We start from the raw sequence: 20,568 nt of genomic DNA on the forward strand, positions 1-20,568 counted from the left end.
CTTAAACTTCTGGGCACTCTAAACTGTAACACTTACTCCAAATATTGGCCCAGTTTTTGTTCCCCTTCACATTCCCCACCCCTCACTGTCTAGCCCCTGCTTGCCCCCTGCACTCCTCCTCTCCCCTCCACATACCCCACCCAATTTGAGCTTGCTAAATTTTTCACCAACCTATTCTGCTTGGTCAACTGGCCTCCTGCTGCAGTAACCATGCTGGTGACTAGTGTTCAAAATAACCACCTACCCTGTTAGCTCTTGCTCTTGCGTTGGGGTAAGAGTATATTCTCTCTATATATAGACATACATTTCTTCTGCTCTCCAAACACTTTATGAAGCAGCATATAGTACAGGTTAAAAACATGGGTTCATATCCTGACAGGTTATTTAACCTCTCTGTGCTTTAGTCTATTGGTCCCTCAGATGGGGATGATAATGCCACTTAACTGGTAGGGTTGTTGTTAACTATTAAGTGGGTCAGTCCATTGATGCCCCTAGTTTTTGGTGCACAGTAAGCACTCAAACATTAGCTGTGCTTTCAGTATTTTAGTTGGGTTTTAATTATGGCCTCTTTCCTGAAGTTTCTATTAACCTTACACTTCTGAGGTTTTCTTGTTTTGTTCCACATGAATTGAATGTTGTTACTACCAATCTTCACGAGTCAATATCCTACTCATTCTTCATAAAGCCACCGGTCATAAAAGAATTCCGAACACTGGAATCTAACAGCTATTCATTGAATGTCCACTCTGTGCCAGGCAGGCTGCTAGGTGCTACAGATCCAGGGTATGAGGAGGACCATTCTTATGGTCCCTACTTCCTTGATGCTCTTTTCTTCACTCCCGCATACTCTGGCCTATTAAACCACTACTATTGCAGAAGTTACGTTTTGTTTTATGTTACTTAGTTTTTTACATATCTGGACCAGGAAGCATTAGGTGGGGAGGAATAGTATTAGTGACTGCTGAATCCCCATGGCCTAATATAGCACACAAAGCGTAGAGGGGACTTAATGTTTGTTGAATTAACAGCTGCATGCAGAGATGTGCTTGCTTTTGTCCACGTGAGCCCTCCTTGAGCAACGAAGTATTAAGGAAAAGGAGGTATTTCTAAAGCCCTCTTTCTGTGGCTCCGACATTTATCCATAGGGTACCATCCAGCACCAATACTCATCTTCCTTCCTAAGGAATTTATAAGCATAAAAGTTCCTAATTCCATGGCTAAAACATCAGCTTTGCTTGATGGGTGTTGTAGTGTTAGGTTGGTTTAAAGTTTCAAATGTCTCTGTCTTTAGCATGCCTCAAATCTGATCTTCTTAGAGAAAAAGAATAAACATTCCAACATATTCATTCTTTTAGGGTGCCCACTCTTCAATCGTCTCTTCTTGCCAGAAACTTTTTTTTACAAATCTGAGAAAAGCTTAGAGTCCTGTCAGACCTTAATCTGAATAGCAGAGAAAAATAATTTATACTATGAATTGGATTTATCTATATGTCAGTTACCTATTAATCATAACTAAAAGCATGATTAAGCTGTCACTAAGAAACCTGCTAAAGCCCTGTAATTGTGCTAATGCATTCTACTGTCATTTCTTCAAAAACACATTATCCAGAGGATTGTAAAGTCCAGAAGGAACCATGGAGCTTTAGATCAATCCACTCTTTTTACAGATGAGAATACTGAGGAACAAAGAGTTAAAGACTCTGAAGTTGTGAACAGAGATTGAATATAAAAGATTATATAAAAGATCATATATTAATTTCTGAACACCAAGAAACATACCATAATACTTAAATGATGATTAAAACTGCAAAAAATATTTGTAATGTTTAGGACAAAAAAGGTCAACTAAAAATTTATGAGGGGCCTATATAATTCAATAATAAAAAGACAAATTAACCTAATATAAAATAGCAAAGAATGTAAATAGACATTTTAAAAAAAAGTATAATTAATCTATAACATGCCTAGGAAACAAAAATACAAATAAATATTTTTCTACTTTTCAGAGTTAAAAAGATTAATACATTTGATGACATCTAGTGCAAATGAGGGTACAGGGTGACAACACACTTTCATTCTCTATTTCTGGAAATGTAGCAAACACAATCATTTTTGGAAGGCAGTTTGGAAATATCAACAAATTTTAAATGTATTTAACCTCTCACCTTTCAATTCCAATGTGAAAAATCTATTCTTTAGCTATACTCACAAATGTCCACAATTATATATATATATACATATATATATATATATACACATAATATAAACACACACAAACATACACACACATATATATATAGTTTAAAAAAGAAAAGATAGAAAAAAAAGAATCAAAATGCCTGGGGCTTCCCTGGTGGCGCAGTAGTTGAGAATCTGACTGCCGATGCAGGGGACACGGGTTTGTGGCCCGGTCCGGGAAGATCCCACATGCCCTGCAGTGGCTAGGCCCATGAGCCATGGCCGCTGAGCCTGCGCGTCTGAAGCCTGTGCTCCACAACGGGAGAGGCCATAACAGTGAGAGGCCCGGGTACCGCAAAAAAAAAAAAAAAAAAAAAAAAAAAAAAAGCCTGTTAACTAGTGACTAAATGATTACTAAAGAATGGTGCAGTCATACAATGGAAGTCTTTTTTAAAAAAATATTTATTGACTCATTTAAAGATAAACAATGACTATCTTTATTAACACTGCATGTTAATAACATCTTAATGTTATAATGAAATTAGTGCTCATCTGGTGGAGCCCCTAAAGTCTGTCTTAAAGTGCCAGTATGTTCCAGGATATGAGGAGCCAATGAAGGATGAAATTTGGAAAGTGAATTTTATTTGACCTGGTTTATAATACCTAAGTTTGGAAAATAAGTTACAAAATTTGTTAAAAACCTTAAAATATTCTCAATTTTGATGGCCTTACTGACTTGGCTTACTTACTTACTGACTTTTTATTTATTTATTTATTAACTTACTTACTTACTGACTTACTGACTGATAATATTGCTTATGGCCCTTGCCTACAATATAAAGGATTTTTTTTTCTTACTTTTTAGACAGCAGATATTTTCTGTCTAACTAGAATAATTTCCTGAGCTTTTTGTTGCCTGTATTATACTCTTGACTGTTTAAGAAAGAAAAAAAGAGCAAAGGTTTCTTGTTCCTCACTTATAAAAGCACTAAGTTTCTTTACAATCCTGTTACCTTCTTTTCTTTTAACTTTAAAATGTTTTATTGGCACTTTCATTAAAAATATCATGAAATATATGATATTGGCACTCATAATCCTACTTAATCGTGTCCAAGTTTCCTCTGACAACTTCTTTGATTTTGCCTTGCCCAAATCAGATCCTAAATATAAAAAAAAGTGACATAAATCTTGTATAATATCTTTTAAATAACCTTTGTGATTTCTGGACAATTACAAAGGTTTGTTATTTCACCTTACAAAGAGAGAGATGCTAGAAATACTTAGGTTCATTTATTAGTTACTATTGATGAGTAACATGGGAAGAGTACTCAAATAAGAAGAGCTACTCAGCCTTCCCTCGGTTAAATTTGTATAAGTAAATGTCGTTAATTTTTTTCTAAATTGTATGCTTTATGACAAGTTCTTAGAGATTCATCAGTTCCCTCACTGTCCATTCACATTTCTATTTATCAGAGTCCTGATGGTGCACTATCTGATATTAGGCAACAACAGTATAGTGTTACCAGTCATAATTTCAGTTATTTAAAAATGTTAAGTAGGTCACAACCATACTTATCTTTCTTTTTAAGACTTTTTTAAAAGAGATGTTTTAGGCTTACAACAAAATTAAAGGAAGATACAGAGATTTCCTAATATCCCCTTCCCCCCACATGCATAACCTCCCCCTTATCATCATCCCCCAGCAGAATGGTGCATTTGTTATAACTGATGAACCTACAATGTCATATCATAGTCACCTAAAATCCATAGGTTACCTTAGGGTTCACTACCGGTGTTATACATTCTATGCGTTTTGACAAATGTATAATGACATATCCATCATTATGCCATCATACAGTTTTTTCACTGCCCTAAAAATTCTTTGTGTTCTGCCTATTCATTCCTCATGCCCTCAACCTTGACAACTGATCATTTTATAAAGTCCACAGTTTTGCTTTTACCAGAATGTTATATAGTTGGAACCATACAATATATAACGTTTTCAGATTGGCTTCTCTTACTTAGTAATATATATTTAAGTTTTTTCCATGTTTTTTCATGGCTTGATAGCTCATTTCTTTTTAGTACTAAATAGTATCCCATTGTCTGGATGTACCACCATTTATTTATCCACTTACATACTGAAGGACGTTTTGCTTGCCTCCAAGTTTTGGAAATTATAAAGTTGTTATACACATCCATGTGCAGGGTTTTGTGTGGACATATATTTTCAACTCCTTTGTGTAAATACCAAGGAGCATGATTACTGGATCGTATGGTAAGAATATGTTTAGTTTTATAAGAAGCTGCCACACTGTCTTCCAAGTTGGTTGCGGTTTGCATTTCCACCAGCAATGAATGAGAGTTCTTGTAGCTCCACATCTTCACCAGCATCTGATGTTGTCAGGTGCTTCCAGTTTGGGCCATTCTTATATAATTTAAGCTCTTCCTTCTCTGGATTCACATACCTCTTACACTTCTGTTATAGACAGTGCTACATTGCTATGTTGGTTTTTTTTTTTCCCTTTTCTATCTTTTTTGAAGGACTATAAGCCTCTGGAGGTCATTCATACCAATAAATTAAAAAGGCATGGTACCTGGCATGGGATCTAGAATATAGAAGAAACTTAAAATGTTTGATGAATGAATAAATTTTTAATGAAAATGATTTATCCTCAGTCTAAGAGCAATCAGAAGGAAAACTTGTCTTTGCATTTTCCAAGGAATTCTCCACAGTGGTTAAGAACATGGCTCTGTAGTAAGACTGCATTGTTTAACTCTCAACTCCCCACTTTACTAGCTGTGTAATCTTGGGACAGTTACTGAACTTCTCCATCTCTCTTTTTTAATCTAGAACATTACAGACTTGTTGGTGTGGATTAAATAAAATAAAACTTGTAAAGAGTTTATAACAGTGCCTAGCACATAGTAAAAACTAAATACATATTATATTTTAAAATCATTGTATTAGATCCATTCTCTGATTTTTCCTTTTTTTTACTTAAAAGTGGTAGAGATAACTGTAATTACTTTATGTCTTTATTTGCCCAACAATGGCACATTTTGGTGGTGAGCTAACTGGCCACTGAGGCATATTTCCTTATTTTGGACCCTAAGCTTCATTTTCTTCTTCAGTTCATACTTTGAGCTTGTGCTTGGTTTCAATGAGGTAAGAGTTATGTTCTCAATCCTTGATTATCCATTCTTGTCTTGTAGGCCTGCTGCTCTTCAGGGCTCAGTTCATATATCATCCTTTTTATGTAGCTTTCCAAGAATGTCTCCTATGACTGCGTGAATTATAATGTACTATAGTTGTTTACTTGTTTGTATTTCCCACTAGACTAAGCTTTTTCAAGCCAGTGATCTTGTCTCATTATTCTGTTTAATCAGTGCCTAAAACAAGGTCTAATGGTCTAGACCTTGCTAAATCTAAAACATGCTAAATCTTAAAACATGTTTATAGCATTGAATGATTTGTGTTTTACAAGACTTGCAAAAAGTTTTTTCTAGTTAAAATGATTTCTCTGCAGTTTCCTTTGTAGCTATGATAAATGTAACTTGCTAAGGTTGTTTTCAATCATTTATTCATTTGATAGAAATATATTACACATCTACTAATTACAAGCTAAAGAAAACATTGTGAGAAAAGCAAATAGAATTCAAGGCGTGGGTCCCACCATTAAGTAGCTCAGAGATTAGTCATAGAGACAAAGCACAAATAATCAGTAAGGAAAGCACATAATCAATAAGAACGATATAAATGATGTGTCCAAAATAAGAAGTAGAGAGAGAAAGTGATGTGAGTTAACAGATGGGAGCAGCGGCATGCCGGCCATTATTTTAACAACCAGCTCTCTCAGAGTGAAAGCCCTGATTTGTAGCACTTGCCAGTTTCCTGATGTAAACACTCCTACCAATACTGGTTTCAAGCTACAGCCTGAGGTCACTGAATGCAAAGTTGGGAAAATATGTACATAATTCAATCTTGCTAGCCAATTTGGGCTGGCTCCAATACACCCTTAGATGAGAGAAATGATTTTAGATAGGCATGGTCATTCTTCATGGAAGAGCTAACAATTGAAACTAGTCTTGAAGATTGTATAGAAATTAGATAAGTCAAGGAAAATATGTTCCAGATTTGGAGACTGGTAAGTGCAATGCATAGAAGCAACAATGAATGTGGAATATTCAGGCAAATGTACTCAGCACATAGTAGGTGCTCAATAAATATATTTGTGAATAACTGAACAGCAGCGAAAAGACCATCTGATTGAAGAAATGCATCTCTATTAAGAGACTTGAGAGGAAAGCTCAGATGCCACAGTACTTTGTGGCAATCCGCAGGCCTCTATCCTTCTTTATAATGATGCTTTTTCCTCCCTCTCCATCCCCAGAATCTTCATCAGCTTGCCTACAAGGGCTGAATGAGAAACTACTTTGACATTTGCTTATTATTTTTGAGTTACTTTAATAATCATGCAGGTATCTAATAGTAAGATAGGATTAACAGAGAATTCTAAGAAAGAGAAAATTTTAATTTTCAAAGGTGGGAGAGTGGCTTCTAAAAGCTGTATATCTTCATAATAGCTTTATCTCTATTTAAAAAAATGCCTCCAGACATTGAATTCAGTTATAGCATTTTCTATAAATATAGATATAGGTGGGCTAGATAAAGATCAACCTCTTTCTCTTACCTGGCATATAAATATGGAATTCACTGGTTTGGCAGGGGTCAGGAAACTTTCTCTGTAAAGGGCCAGGAACTAAATCTTTTCTATTTTGTGCACTATATGGTCTTGGTTCAACTTGGCCATTGTAGTGTGAAAGCAGCCATAGACAATATGTAGATGAATGATTGTGGTTGTGTTCTAATAAAACTTTATTTACAAATAAGGTAGGAGACAGATTTGGCCTATAAGCCATAGTTTGCATATTCCTTGTCTGGGGCATCAAGGTATCTAGGAAATCTAGCTTCTTTAAAGTTCATGGGATGGCACTAAAGATCAAAAAAATGCCAAAAATTCACAAAGACAATATGATATAAAAATGACTCAGTAAACAGAGTTCAGTCTATCTGTTCTGGTAAGATGTTTTCCCCCACAATCTTCCTCCCTCCTTGATGTATAGTTTTGGTGGTTTTGATGTTATATTGTTATCATAATTTTGGTGCTTATATACTTTCTTAAAAACTAATTTCTAAATAAAACTTGACTTGGGATATTATTTAATTCTTATAATATTAGAGTTGCCAAGAAGGCAATAAAAACCTGCCTAATAATCTTCCAGGCTAATAGTCACTTAGTTATTTGATATTATGTCCCTGTTCCTGAAACATGAGTGAGGTAGAGATGGTGATAACTTCTTCAGCCATTCATCCATTGATGGACCCTTATGTTGTTCCCATATCTTGGGTATTGTAGATAGTGCTGCTATGAAAATGGGGGTGTCCTTTACAAGTTAGCGGTTTTGTTTCCTTTGGATATATTCCCAGAATTGGAATTGCCAGATCATTTGGCAGTTTTATTTTTAATTTTTTGAGAATCCTCTATGTTGTTTTCCATAGTGGCTATACCAGTTTACAATTTCACCAATAGCGCACAAGGATTCCCTTTTCTGCACATCCAGGACAGCATTTATCTCTTGTTTTTTTTGATGATGGCCATTCTAACAAGCATGAGGTACTATCTCATTTTGGTTTTAAGTTGTGCTTCCCTAATGACTAGTGATGGTGTGCGTACCTTTATGTGCCTGTTGGCTTTTTGTATATCTTCGTGCCATCCACTACATTTAAAACAAATAAGCACATAATTTATGAAGAAGTGCTAACCAACCTGTCAACAAATGCATGATGAAGAAGGAAAATGGGATCGTTGGCAGATCCCGGTACTTGGGACATCGTTCCATTCATGTAGATGTGCAAGGCATTGTGCATACTGCTTTGGGAGGCATCTGCTATCCCAGTAAGCGGACTAGCAAATCCTGTTGACAAAAAGAAAATTGAAAAAAAAAATTAGTTTGTCTTAATGATTTAAAATCTAAATGATTTTCTCATTTGGTTTACAACTACAATTGAAAGCCTGATTCAAAGTAATAAAATCAACCATAAAATTCATTCTGTATTGAGATTCTGTACATTCTAGATGCCCAGTGAGTATTTAATAAATCTTTGTAGAGTTGAATGGTGTCAATCTGGTCACAATGGACTGATTAACCAATGGAATAGGCTAAGCCAGTCTGTGTTCCATTCTGTTGCTTCTGCCTATTATTCCTCCTTTAGATCCTGAAAAGTAGTAAAACCTTTTTATAATAATCAACACAGTCACTCTCACTTCAGTCTGTAACAGCACGTAGAAACAGATCTTTCCAGCCTTTATGTGTTCCCTTGCTTTCCAGTTCTGGTGGTTACTTTTCATTTTTTTTTCTGGTTCCAGAGAAAACATGAAATTTGTGACTTTTGACATTACAATTCATCTTCAACTGTCTAGAGGACATCAGGTGATGTGTTTTATTTTGCAAAATATTTATTTCAAAGTTAAGCAGGACTCCATTAAATGGCTCCATTCATTGCAAAAGGAATAGTAATTATAGTAAGAATTATTATTTTCTGAATGTTAATTGAGCTATTGCTTTTTGTGACATAAGTCTTTCAGCCTTTATAGCAACTCTGTTGATTAGAAAGTATCCCCATTGAAAAAAAGAGAAAACTGAGGCTCAGACAAGTTCTGAGTTTCCCAAGCCTACACAGGTCATGGTTGAGTTGGGATTTTAACCCATATCAATTAGACTTCAACATCTGACCTCTTGATATTTTGTGTTCTCTCCCACATACTCCCAGGGAAGAGGTAGAGTATGATATCATTTCACAGTCCATTCAGGGAAAACACAAAACATAAGTAGAACTCAGATTCAGAGCCAGACAAAGAAGTAGGAGTAACTGAGTTAAACGGTAAGTAGGAGTCAAGTTGAGGGACTATGGCCAAGGACATGCTGAATTTCAAAATTCAGAAATATAAGAAAACAGAAACTGTAAGATTATAATTTTTTTAAAAAGGTAGGATAGAAACAGTGCAGGCATTAGGGCATGGGCAGAGGAAATCTAGCTGCATTTCATACAATTAGGATGATTTTGTTGTCAACTTCATTTTTAAAGTGCAGCTCTTCACTTTTCCATTTGAAGCTTTGTGCTCTCCCACCATTGTGGCTCATAGTATTTCTGCCGCCTCAGCGGACGATTTTTTTTCCCTCCTTTTGAGCTTTATGTACTCATTCTCTGAAACCATACCAAGCCCCATTCCCTCTGGAACCACAGCCCAAGAACATACACTTATCTCCCCTCTGAAATCTCTTGTCTATGAAAACTTTTATGATTGTATATACATGGCACTTACTATGTTCAGGAATTTTTCTAAAAGCTTAACATGATTAATTTCATGTAATCTTCACAATGATTCTACAGTTTATCTTCATAATCTCCATTATACAGATTTGGATAAAGCAGTTTAGAGAGCTTAAGTAACTTGTCTAAGATTAAAAAGATTAAGATTAAAAATAAGAGAAGGCTGGAACACCAGTGTGTTTTATTCCAGAGCTTAAGCTCTTGAATGAACTGGTGCACTGTCTTTCTTATTAGCAATAAGTCATATCATGGAGGGAAAAGGTCTGTAGAACAATGGTCTTTAAGCTTTTATCCTTGAGTAGCACCAAATGAAAGTTTTAAAACCAAGTTTTATGTATGCTCTCACATATTTTTAAGTAGATTCTAAGTTGCTTTAATCATAATTGTATATAGTTTCAGAGGACAAAAGTTCAGTGATAGATGTTGCAAATAGTATAAGTTTTAAAATAAAAATGTATTATCACTTTATAAAAATGTATGCACATTAAATGATTTGATATTTACCCTCATCCATATCAAAAGTACCTACACAAACTCTTCTATTATAGGCTAAAATTTTATAGGATTTCCTTTTTCACTTGATCTCATGTTTTTATTCTATTTTCTTACAAAATTATACCTAAATGTTGTATGTTATTCTTGAAATGTATTTTTAAAAAACTCATCAGCCTATCATACTTTTCTACAACAAAATAGGTATAAAAATTAAAATTACTTTTTAAAAATTCCATGGGACCAATATAATCTGGATTGTTATCATTATAGTTTTTAGTAATACACAATTTATTGGAATGACATAAACATTAAATATTTTACAAAATAAACTATTAAATATAGAAGTAAAATTTTATTGAAAATTTATTTCTTAATAATATTTGTGAAAGATTGTAATTAAAAATTATTGCATGCATCCATGGATGAATATTACTCATTGATAGAAAAGATAAGGCTCAGCATATTTTCTATTCTAAATTTTAAAAATGAAATCACAGTCCTGAGAAACTTTATTCTCATAAAAAACTAGATGGTAATGAAACGATTTTTGTAGGAATTTCACTTAATTACTTGAACTCCTTTTTAAGTTATATATGCCAAAAATGACGTAACTGATTCAGCATCAAAATAATCTGATCCATCAGTGACAACACAATCAAGAAGTCTTTGCTGAAAGCAATCTTCTAATTTATGGATCTATTTACAAAGGACCCAAATTTCAAGACATTTGCTACCTAGTCATTAAAGTCATTCACTTCAGCGACAATGGCACCAATATTTTGAGTTCTCCACTGCTTTGGTACCCTGTAAGTTTTTACCCCTTCTGTGCATGCTTAGTGATGAGAATGGATCCAGTTTAGGTGAGAGGTATGACTTTCTTCTGAAAAGTCGAAGGGAGATTGTGAAAGGGGAGGTGGTAAAGAAGAACATTCAGGAGGCTTCTCATTCAGATTCATTTTAGAAAACAACAGATGGGAGGAAGATCTGGAAATAAATTTCTTTAAAACTCTCTGTGCCATGTACCCTTTAGAGAGTCTTAGTGAACCTATAGTAGTATCTATCCCAATTTGAAGATACTGCTGTACAGAAAAGATTTTTAGAGCTAAGCAACCTGGGTTTAAATTCTGTGTTACTTAGTGAAAGTATTACCTTTGTCAAGTTATATTTTGTGAGTCTCAGTTCTTCATTGGTAAGAGAGGGAATAATTAATGCCCATCTCTCATAGTCTGATGAGGATTTTTTTGATAACAGGTGTGATGCATCTAGTATAGAATCTGGCACAAAATGAGTGCTTCCTGAGTAATACCTATCATTTCTCTAAGCTTGTTGCATTTGATAAATGGGTGCCTATCATGAGAGCTGCTAGCCAAGAAGACGGAACCCTCCCACTGCAGAAAAGCCTCTTTTGCCACAAATCTCCATCACCAGGGTCCATCCTAGTACCAGACACTTCTCTCCTCCTGAACTCCATTTCTCTGCAGAAACCTGCCTGCTGCTTGCCCTCAGCCAACAATAGATGGTTCGGGGTGCTTCTGGAAACTAGAATTGCTATTCTAAGAGTGTTTTCAGCAGGGCTGGTGTTTCTTTACTCACTTCTTTTGCTAACTTTCCAGATGTTGCACCTAGGAAAGTCTCCAATGTTATTATGAAGGATATGTGAATAAGAAGCCCATGGGGGAGAGACCTTCATGATGGCAGAGGAGTGAGATGTGGAGATCGCCTTCCTCCCAACAAATACATCAGAAATACATCTACATGTGAAACAACACCTACAGAACATGCACTGAACGCTGGCAGAAGACCTCAGACTTCCCAAAAGGCAAGAGACTCCCCACATACCTGGGTACGGCAAAAGAAAAAAGAAAAAACAGAGACAAAAGGATAGGGACGGGACCTGCACCAGTGGGAGGGAGCTGTGAAGGAGGAAAGGTTTCCACACACTAGGAAGCCCCTTCACTGGCGGAGACGGGGGGTGGTAGGAGGGAAGCTTCAGAGCCACAGAGGAGAGCGCAGCAACAGGGGTGCAGAGGGCAGAGTGGAGAGATTCCCACACAAAGGATCAGTGCTGACCCGCACTCACCAGCCCGAGAGGCTTGTCTGCTCACCTGCCGGGGTGAGTCTAGTCTGGGAGCTGAGGCTCAGGCTTCGGAGGTCAGATTCCAGGGAGAGGACTGGGATTGGCTGCGTAAACACAGCCAGAAGGGGACTAGTGTGCCACAACTAGCCAGAAGGGAGTCCGGGAAAAAGTCTGGAGCTGCCGAAGAGGCAAGAGACCATTGTTTGGGGTGCGTGATGAGAGGGGATTAAGAGTGCCACCTAAATGAGCTCCAGAGATGGGCATGAGACGCTAAGGCTACTGCTGCCGCCACCAAGAAGCCTGTGTGCAATCACAGGTCACTATCCACACCACCCCTCCTGGGACCCTGTGCAGCCTGCCACTGCCAGGGTCCCATGACCCAGGGACAACTTCCCTGGGAGAACACACGGCACGCCTCAGGCTGGTGCAATGTCACGCCGGCCTCTAACGCCGCAGGCTCACCCCACATTCCATACCCCTCCCTCCGCCCCGCCTGAGCGAGCCAGAGCCCCCTAATCTGCTACTCCTTTAACCCGGTCCTGTCTGGGTAAAGAACAGACACCCTCAGGTGACCTACACACAGAGACAGGGCCAAATCCAAAGCTGAACCCCGGGAGCTGTGCGAACAAAGAAGAGAAAGGGAAATCTCTCCCATCAGCCTCAGGAGCAGCGGATTAAATCTCCACAATCAACTTGATGTACCCTGCATCGGTGGAATACCTGAATAGACAACGAATCATCCCAAAATTGAGATGGTGGACTTTGGAAACAACAATATATACATTTTTATCCTTTTTCTCTTGTTGTGAGTGTGTATGTGTATGCTTTGCATGATTTTGTCTATATAGCTTTGGTTTTACCATATTACCTATGGTTCTGTCTGTCCATTTTCTTTTTATTTTTTAGGTATCATTTTTAGTGCTTATTATCATTCGTGGATTTGTGTTTTGGTTTGGTTGCTCTCTTCTTTCCTTTTTCTTTTTTTCCTCTTTTTAAATTACTTTTAATTTTTTATTCTTAATAATTATTTTTTATTTTCATAACTTTATTTTATTTTATTTTTGCCTTTCTTTCTTTCATTTTTCTCCCTTTTCTTCTGAGCCGTGTGGCTGACAGGTCCTTGGTGCTTCAGCTGGCTGTCAGGCCTGTGCCTCTGAGGTGGAAGAGCTGAGTTTAGGACATTGGTCAACCACAGACCTCCCAACTCCACGTAATATTAAACAGCGAAAACTCTCCCAGAGATCTCCATCTCAACGTTAAGACCCAGCTCCACTCAATGACAAGCAAGCTACAGTGCTGGACACCCTATGCCAAACAATTAGCAAGATAGGAACACAACCCCACCTATTAGCAGAGAGGATGCCTAAAATCATAATAAGTCACAGACACCCCAAAACACAACACCGGGCGTGGTCCTGCCCACCAGAAAGACAAGATCCAGTGTCATCCTCCAGGACACAGGCACTAGTCCCCTCCACCATGAAGCCTACAAAACCCACTGAACAAACCTTAGCCACTGGGGGCAGACACCAAAAACAACGGGAGCTACAAACCTGCAGCCTGCGAAAAGGAGAACCCAAATACAGTAAGTTAAGCAAAATGAAAAGACAGAGAAATACACAGCAGTTGAAAGAGCAAGCTAAAAACCCACCAGACCAAACAAATGAAGAGGAAATAGGCAGTCTACCTGAAAAAGAATTCACAGTGATAATAGGAAAGATGATCCAAAATCTTAAAAATAGAATGGAGAAAATACAAGAAACGTGTAACAAGGACCTAGAAGAACTAAAGAGCAAACAAGCAATGATGAACAACACAATAAATGAAATTTTAAAATTCTCTAGAAGGAATCAACAGCAGAATAACTGAGGCAGAAGAACGGATAAGTGACCTGGAAGATAAATGAGTGGAAATAACTACTGCAGAGCAGAATAAAGAAAAGAGAATGAAAAGAATTGAGGACAGTCTCAGAGACCTCAGGGACAACATTAAATGCACCAACATTCAAACTATTGGGGTTCCAGAAGAAGAAAAGAAAAAGAAAGGGACTGAGAAAATATTTGAAGAGATTATAGATGAAAACTTCCCTAATACGGGAAAGGAAATAGTTAATCAAGTCCAGGAAGTGCAGAGAGTCCCATACAGGGTAAACTCAAGGAGAAACACACCAAAACACTTACCAATCAAACTATCAGAAATTAAATACAAAGAAAAAATATTAAAAGCAGTAAAGGAGAAACAACAAATAACATACAAGGGAATCCCCATTAGGTTAACAGCTGATCTTTCAGCAGAAACTCTGCAAGCCAAAAGGGAGTAGCAGAATATATTTAAAGTGGTGAAAGGACAAAACCTACAACCAAGATTCCTCTACCCAGTAAGGTTCTCATTCAGATTTGACAGAGAAATTGAAACATTTACAGACAAGCAAAAGCTAAGAGAATTCAGCACCACTAAACCAGCTTTACAACAAATGCTAAAGGAACTTCTCTAGGCAAGAAACACAGGAGAAGGAAAAGACTTACAATAACAAACTCAAAACAATTAAGAAAATGGTAATAGGAACATACATATCAATAATTACCTTAAATGTAAATGGATTAAATACTCCAACCAAAAGACATAGACTGGCTGAATGGATACAAAAACAAGAGCCGTATATATGCTATCTACAAGAGACCCACTTCAGATCTAGGGACACATACAGACTGAAGGTGAGGGGATGGAAAAAAATACTCCATGCAAACAGAAATCAAAAGAAAGCTGGAGTAGCAATTCTCAGGCAAAACAGACTTCAAAATAAACAGTACAACAAGAGACAAATAAGGACACTACATAATGATCAAGGGAGCAATCCAAGAAGAAGATATAACAATTGTATATATTTATGCACCCAACATAGGGGCACCTCAATACATACGGTAAATGCTAACAGCCATAAAAGGGGAAATCAACAATAACACAATCATAGTAGGGGACTTTAACACCCACTTTCACCAATGGACAGACCAAACAAATTGAAAATAAATAAGGAAACACAAGCTTTAAATGATACATTAAACAAGATGGACTCAATTGATATTTATAGGACTTTCCATCCAAAATCAACAGAATACACTTTCTTCTCAAGTGCCCATGGAACATTCTCCAGTATAGATCGTACTTTGGGTAACAAAACAAGCCTTGATAAATTTAAGAAAATTGAAATCATATCAAGTATCTTTCCTGACCACAGTGCTATGAGACTAGATATCAATTACAGGAAAAAATGTGTAAATAATACAGATACAAGGAGGCTAAACAATACACTACTTAATAACCAACAGATCACTGAAGAAATCAAAGAGCTAATAAAAAAAATACCTAAAAACAAATGACAATGAAAACACAATGAACAAAAACCTATGGGACACAGCAAAAGCGGTTCTAAGAGGGAAGTTTATAGCAATATAATCCTACCTCAAGAAACAAGAAACATCTCAAATAAACAACCTAAACTTACGCCTAAAGCAATTAGAGAAGGAAGAACAAAAATACCCCAAAGTTAGCAGAAGGAAGGAAATCATAATGAGTAGATCAGCAATAAATGAAGAAGAAATGAAGGAAACAATAGCAAAGATCAGTAAAATTAAAACCTGGTTTTTGAGAAGATAAACAAAATTGATAAACCATTAGCCAGACTCATCAAGAAGAAAAGGGAGAAGACTCAAATCAATAGAATTAGAAATGAAAAAGAAGTAACAACTGACACTGCAGAAATACAAAGGATCATGAGAGATTACTACAAGCAACTATATGCCAATAAAATGGACAACCTGGAAGAAATGGACAAATTCTGAGAAAAGCACAACCTTCCAACACCAAACCAGGAAGAAATAGAAAATATAAGCAGAGCAATCACAAGCCCTGAAATTAAGACTGTGATTAAAAATCTTCCAACAAACAAAAGCCCAGGACCAGATGGCTTCACAGGTGAATTCTATCAAACATTTAGAGAAGAGTTAACACCTATCCTTCTCAAACTCTTCCAAAATATAGCAGAGGGAGGAACACTCCCAAATTCATTCTACGAGGCCACCATCACCCTGATACCAAAACCAGACAAAGAGGTCACAAAGAAAGAAAGCTACAGGCCAATATCACTGATGAATATAGACGCAAAAGTCCTGAACAAAATATTATGAAACACGATCCGACAGCACATTAAAAGGATCATACACCGGGATCAAGTGGGTTTTTTCCCAGGAATGCAAGGATTCTTCAATATATGCAAATCAATCAATGTGATACACCATATTAACAAATTGAAGGATTAAAAGCCATATGATCATCTCAATAGATGCAGAAAAAGCTTTCGACAAAATTCAACATCCATTTATGATAAAAAAAAACCTCCAGAAAGTAGGAATAGAGGGAACTTACCTCAACATAAAAAAGGCCATGTATGACAAACCCACAGCCAACATCATTTTCAATTGTGGAAAACTGAAACCATTTCCACTAAGATCAGGAACAAGACAAGGTTGCCCACACTCACCACTATTATTTAACATAGTTTTGTAAATTTTAGCCACAACAATCTGAGAAGAAAAAAAAATAAAAGGAATCCAAATCAGAAAAGAAGATGTAAAGCTGTCACTGTTTGCAGATGACATGATACTATATATAGAGAATCCTAAAGACGCTACCAGAAAACTACTAGTGCTAATCAATGCATTTGGTAAAGTAGCAAGATACAAAATTAATGCACAGAAATCTCTTGCATTCCTATACACTAAGGATGAAAAACCTGAAAGAGAAATTAAGGAAACACTCCCATTTACCATTGCAACAAAAAGATAAAATACCTAGGAATAAACCTACCTAAGGAGACAAAAGACCTGTATGCAGAAAACTGTAAGGTACTAATGAAAGAAATTAAAGATGATTGGAACAGATGGAGAGATATACCATGTTCCTGGATTGGAAGAATCAACATTGTGAAAATGACTATACTACCCAAAGCAATCTACAGATTCAATGCAATCTCTATCAATGTACCAATGGCATTTTTCACAAAACTAGAACAAAAAATTTCACAATTTGTATGGAAACACAAAAGACCCCGAATAGCCAAAGCAATCTTGAGAAAAAAACGGAGCTGGAGGAATCAGGCTCCCAGACTTCAGACTATATACTACAAAGCTACAGGAATCAAGACAGTATGGTACTGGCACAGAAACAGACATATAGATCAATGGAACAGCATAGAAAGCCCAGAGATAAACCCACACACATATGGTCACCTTATCTTTGATAAAGGAGGCAAGAATATACAATGGAGAAAAGACAGCCTCTTCAATAAGTGGTGCTGGGAAAACTGGATAGGTACATGTAAAAGAATGAAATTAGAACACTGTCTAACACCATACACAAAAATAAACTTAAAATGGATTGAAGACTTAAATGTAAGGCCAGACACTATAAAACTCTTAGAGGAAAACATAGGCAGAACACTCTATGACATAAATCACAGCAAGATCCCTTTTGACCCATCTCCTAGAGAAATGGAAATAAAAATAAACAAATGGGACCTAATGAAACTTCAAATCTTTTGCACAGCAGAGGAAACCATAAACAAGACAAAAAGACAACCCTCAGAATGGGAGGAAATATTTGCAAATGGAGCAACTGACAAAGCACTAATCTCCAAAATATATAAGCAGCTCATGCAGCTCAATATCAGAATAAAAAACAACCCAATCCAAAAATGGGCAGAATAGCTAAATAGACATTTCTCCAAAGAAGATATACAGATTGCCAACAAACACATGAAAGGATGTTCAACATCACTAATCATTAGGGAAATGCAAATCAAAACCACAATGAGGTATCATCTCACACCAGTCAGAATGGCCATCATCAAAAAATCTACACACAATAAATGCTGGAGAGGGTGTGGAGAAAAGGGAACCCTCTTGCACTGTTGGTGGGAATGTAAATTGATACAGCCACTATGGAGAACAGTATGGAGGTTCCTTAAAAAACTAAAAATAGAGCTACCATATGACCCAGCAATCCCACTACTGGGCATATACCCTGAGAAAACCATAATTCAAAAGGAGTTATGTACCACAATGATACTTCCAGCTCTATTTACAATAGCCAGGACATGGAAGCAACCTAAGTGTCCATTGACAGATGAATGGATAAAGAAGATGTCGTGCATATACACAATGGAATATTTCTCAGCCATCAAAAGAAAGGAAACTGAGTTATTTGTAGTGAGGTGGATGGACCTAGAGTCTGTCATACAGAGTGATTATGTCAGAAAGAGAAAAACAAATACCATACGCTAACAGATATATATGGAATCTTAAAACAAATTTTGGTTATGAAGAACCTAGGGGCAGGACAGAAATAAAGACGCAGATGTAGAGAATGGACTTGAGGACACGGGGAGGGGGAAGGGTAAGCTGGGACAAAGTGAGAGAGTGGCATGCACATATATACACTACCAAATGTAAAATAGCTAGCTAGTGGGAAGCAGCCACATAGCACAGGGAGATCAGCTTGGTGCTTTGCGACCACCTAGAGGGTGGGATATGGAGGGTGGGAGGGAGACACAAGAGGGAGGAGATATGGAGATATATGTATATGAATAACTGATTGACTTTGTTATAAAGCAGAAACTAGCATACCATTGTAAAGCAATTATACTCCAATAAAGATGTTAAAAAAAAAAAGCGCATGGGGTTTGTCAGAACACATTGTGTTATGTGCTCAGAAATAGTTCAAGGGTACATGTTGGACAAATAGCCGACCTCTTTGTGATGTACCAGATTGTTAATATAGACAATCTGATTATATTAACAATTTTTAATCAACTATGTATATCTTGACTCTTAAAATAGACTGGAAATGCCTCAGAAGCAGAGACCAAAGACTTTGCTTTGGTTTTCCATAGTCAAAAACAGAGCCTTGCATATCTTTGTATTTAATCGAAAAGTAAATATAAAATACTTCTCGATGTGCTATATATACATATATATATACATATATATATATACATACATACATACAATGGAATACTATCCAGCCATAAAAAAGGAATGAAATTTTGCCATTTGCAGCAACATGGATGTACTCCGAGGGCATAATGCTAAGTGAAATAAGTCAGACAGAGAAAGCCAAATACTGTATGATATCACTTATATGTGGAATCTAAAACAAATACAAGCTAGTGAATATAACAAGGAAGATATAGAGAACAAACTAGTGGTTACCAGTGGGGAGAGGGGAGGAGGGAGGGGCAGCGTAGGGGTAGTGGAATAAGTGGTACAAACTATTAGGTATAAAATAAGCTACAAGGATATATTTTACAACATGGGGAATAAAGCCAATATTTTATAATAACTATAAATGGAGGATTACCTTTAAAAGTTGTGAATCACTATATTGTACACTTGTAACTTATATAATATGGCACAGAAAATATACTTCAATTTTTAAAAAAGGATTGAAAAAAATACTTCTCAATCCTTCACTAATACCGTGCTATAAAGCTTGCGAGTAGGAAAGGTAACATTTCTTTCCATAAAATCTACAAGGGACCTTTAAAGAGCTCTACTCTCTGCTTGTTAAGTGACAAAATAAAGAAAATGTCATGGATGTGAATAATATAAAAATGTGAATAAATTATTTTCTATTTTACTTCTTCACACAATTCAATTTTTGGCTGGTAAACCACCTTGAAAAAATAGAAATGATTACATCAACATCAGTAGTCTCTCTTGCTGAGATTTTATTCCCTTTTGGAAGCACAAGTGAAAAGGAAATTCTAGGCACAAATAATAATAATTTATACATCAAACTTTTCAAATGTCTTTCAGTACATGATCTCATTTGAATCCCAGGGCTACTTGTGATATGAATATTATCATTGTCCTAATTTTACAGTGAGAAGACTTAAGTTTATAGAAGTTAAAAAACACACCTAAATTCAAGCTAGAAACTGAGGCAATCTAGGAATTGACCATGGCTCTGATCGATTTAAAATCCCATACTCTTTTCTGTACACTGGAGTGGGGTAGTGTTTATACTGACTTGCTGACACATCTTGGAAACCTCCTTTTATTATGCACTGTGAAATGAATTTAGTGACTTGCTATTTTCATCCATTGAATATCAGCAAGGCGCAGAATGCATTATTGGGTCTGTCTTGTCCAAGGATTCCCCACAGATGGAAAGTCTAATAAGCCAGCAGGGACCTTGTTAGCAGTTACAGATGCCAAAATGGCTCAGAGTTCTTTGTGAAGGGCAGTGACAGTTGCCCAAATTACCCTGTGTTATGCCTTCAAGTCTGTGTGCTACATTCCTATGGGAAATTAATAAACAGTTTCAGGCTGATGATAAAAATAGGAAACTTCAACTTGTCCCTCCA

General features: G+C 36.6%; 1 protein-coding gene across 1 annotated transcript in view; it reads right to left on the bottom strand.

Annotated features, from left to right (window-relative positions):
- TYR (tyrosinase) overlaps window positions 1-20,568 on the bottom strand; it is a gene marked incomplete at its 3' end in the record, with an annotated part of 110,604 nt that overhangs the window by 43,179 nt on the left and 46,857 nt on the right. Inside the window, exon 3 of the mRNA XM_082660341.1 lies at window positions 8,010-8,157. Within this exon, the coding sequence (XP_082516467.1) occupies window positions 8,010-8,157 (148 nt within the window). The remainder of the gene's footprint in view (window positions 1-8,009; window positions 8,158-20,568) is intronic.

The sequence above is a fragment of the Grampus griseus genome (assembly GCF_964374135.1).
Source record: "Grampus griseus genome assembly, chromosome: 8".
Lineage (NCBI taxonomy): Eukaryota > Metazoa > Chordata > Mammalia > Artiodactyla > Delphinidae > Grampus > Grampus griseus.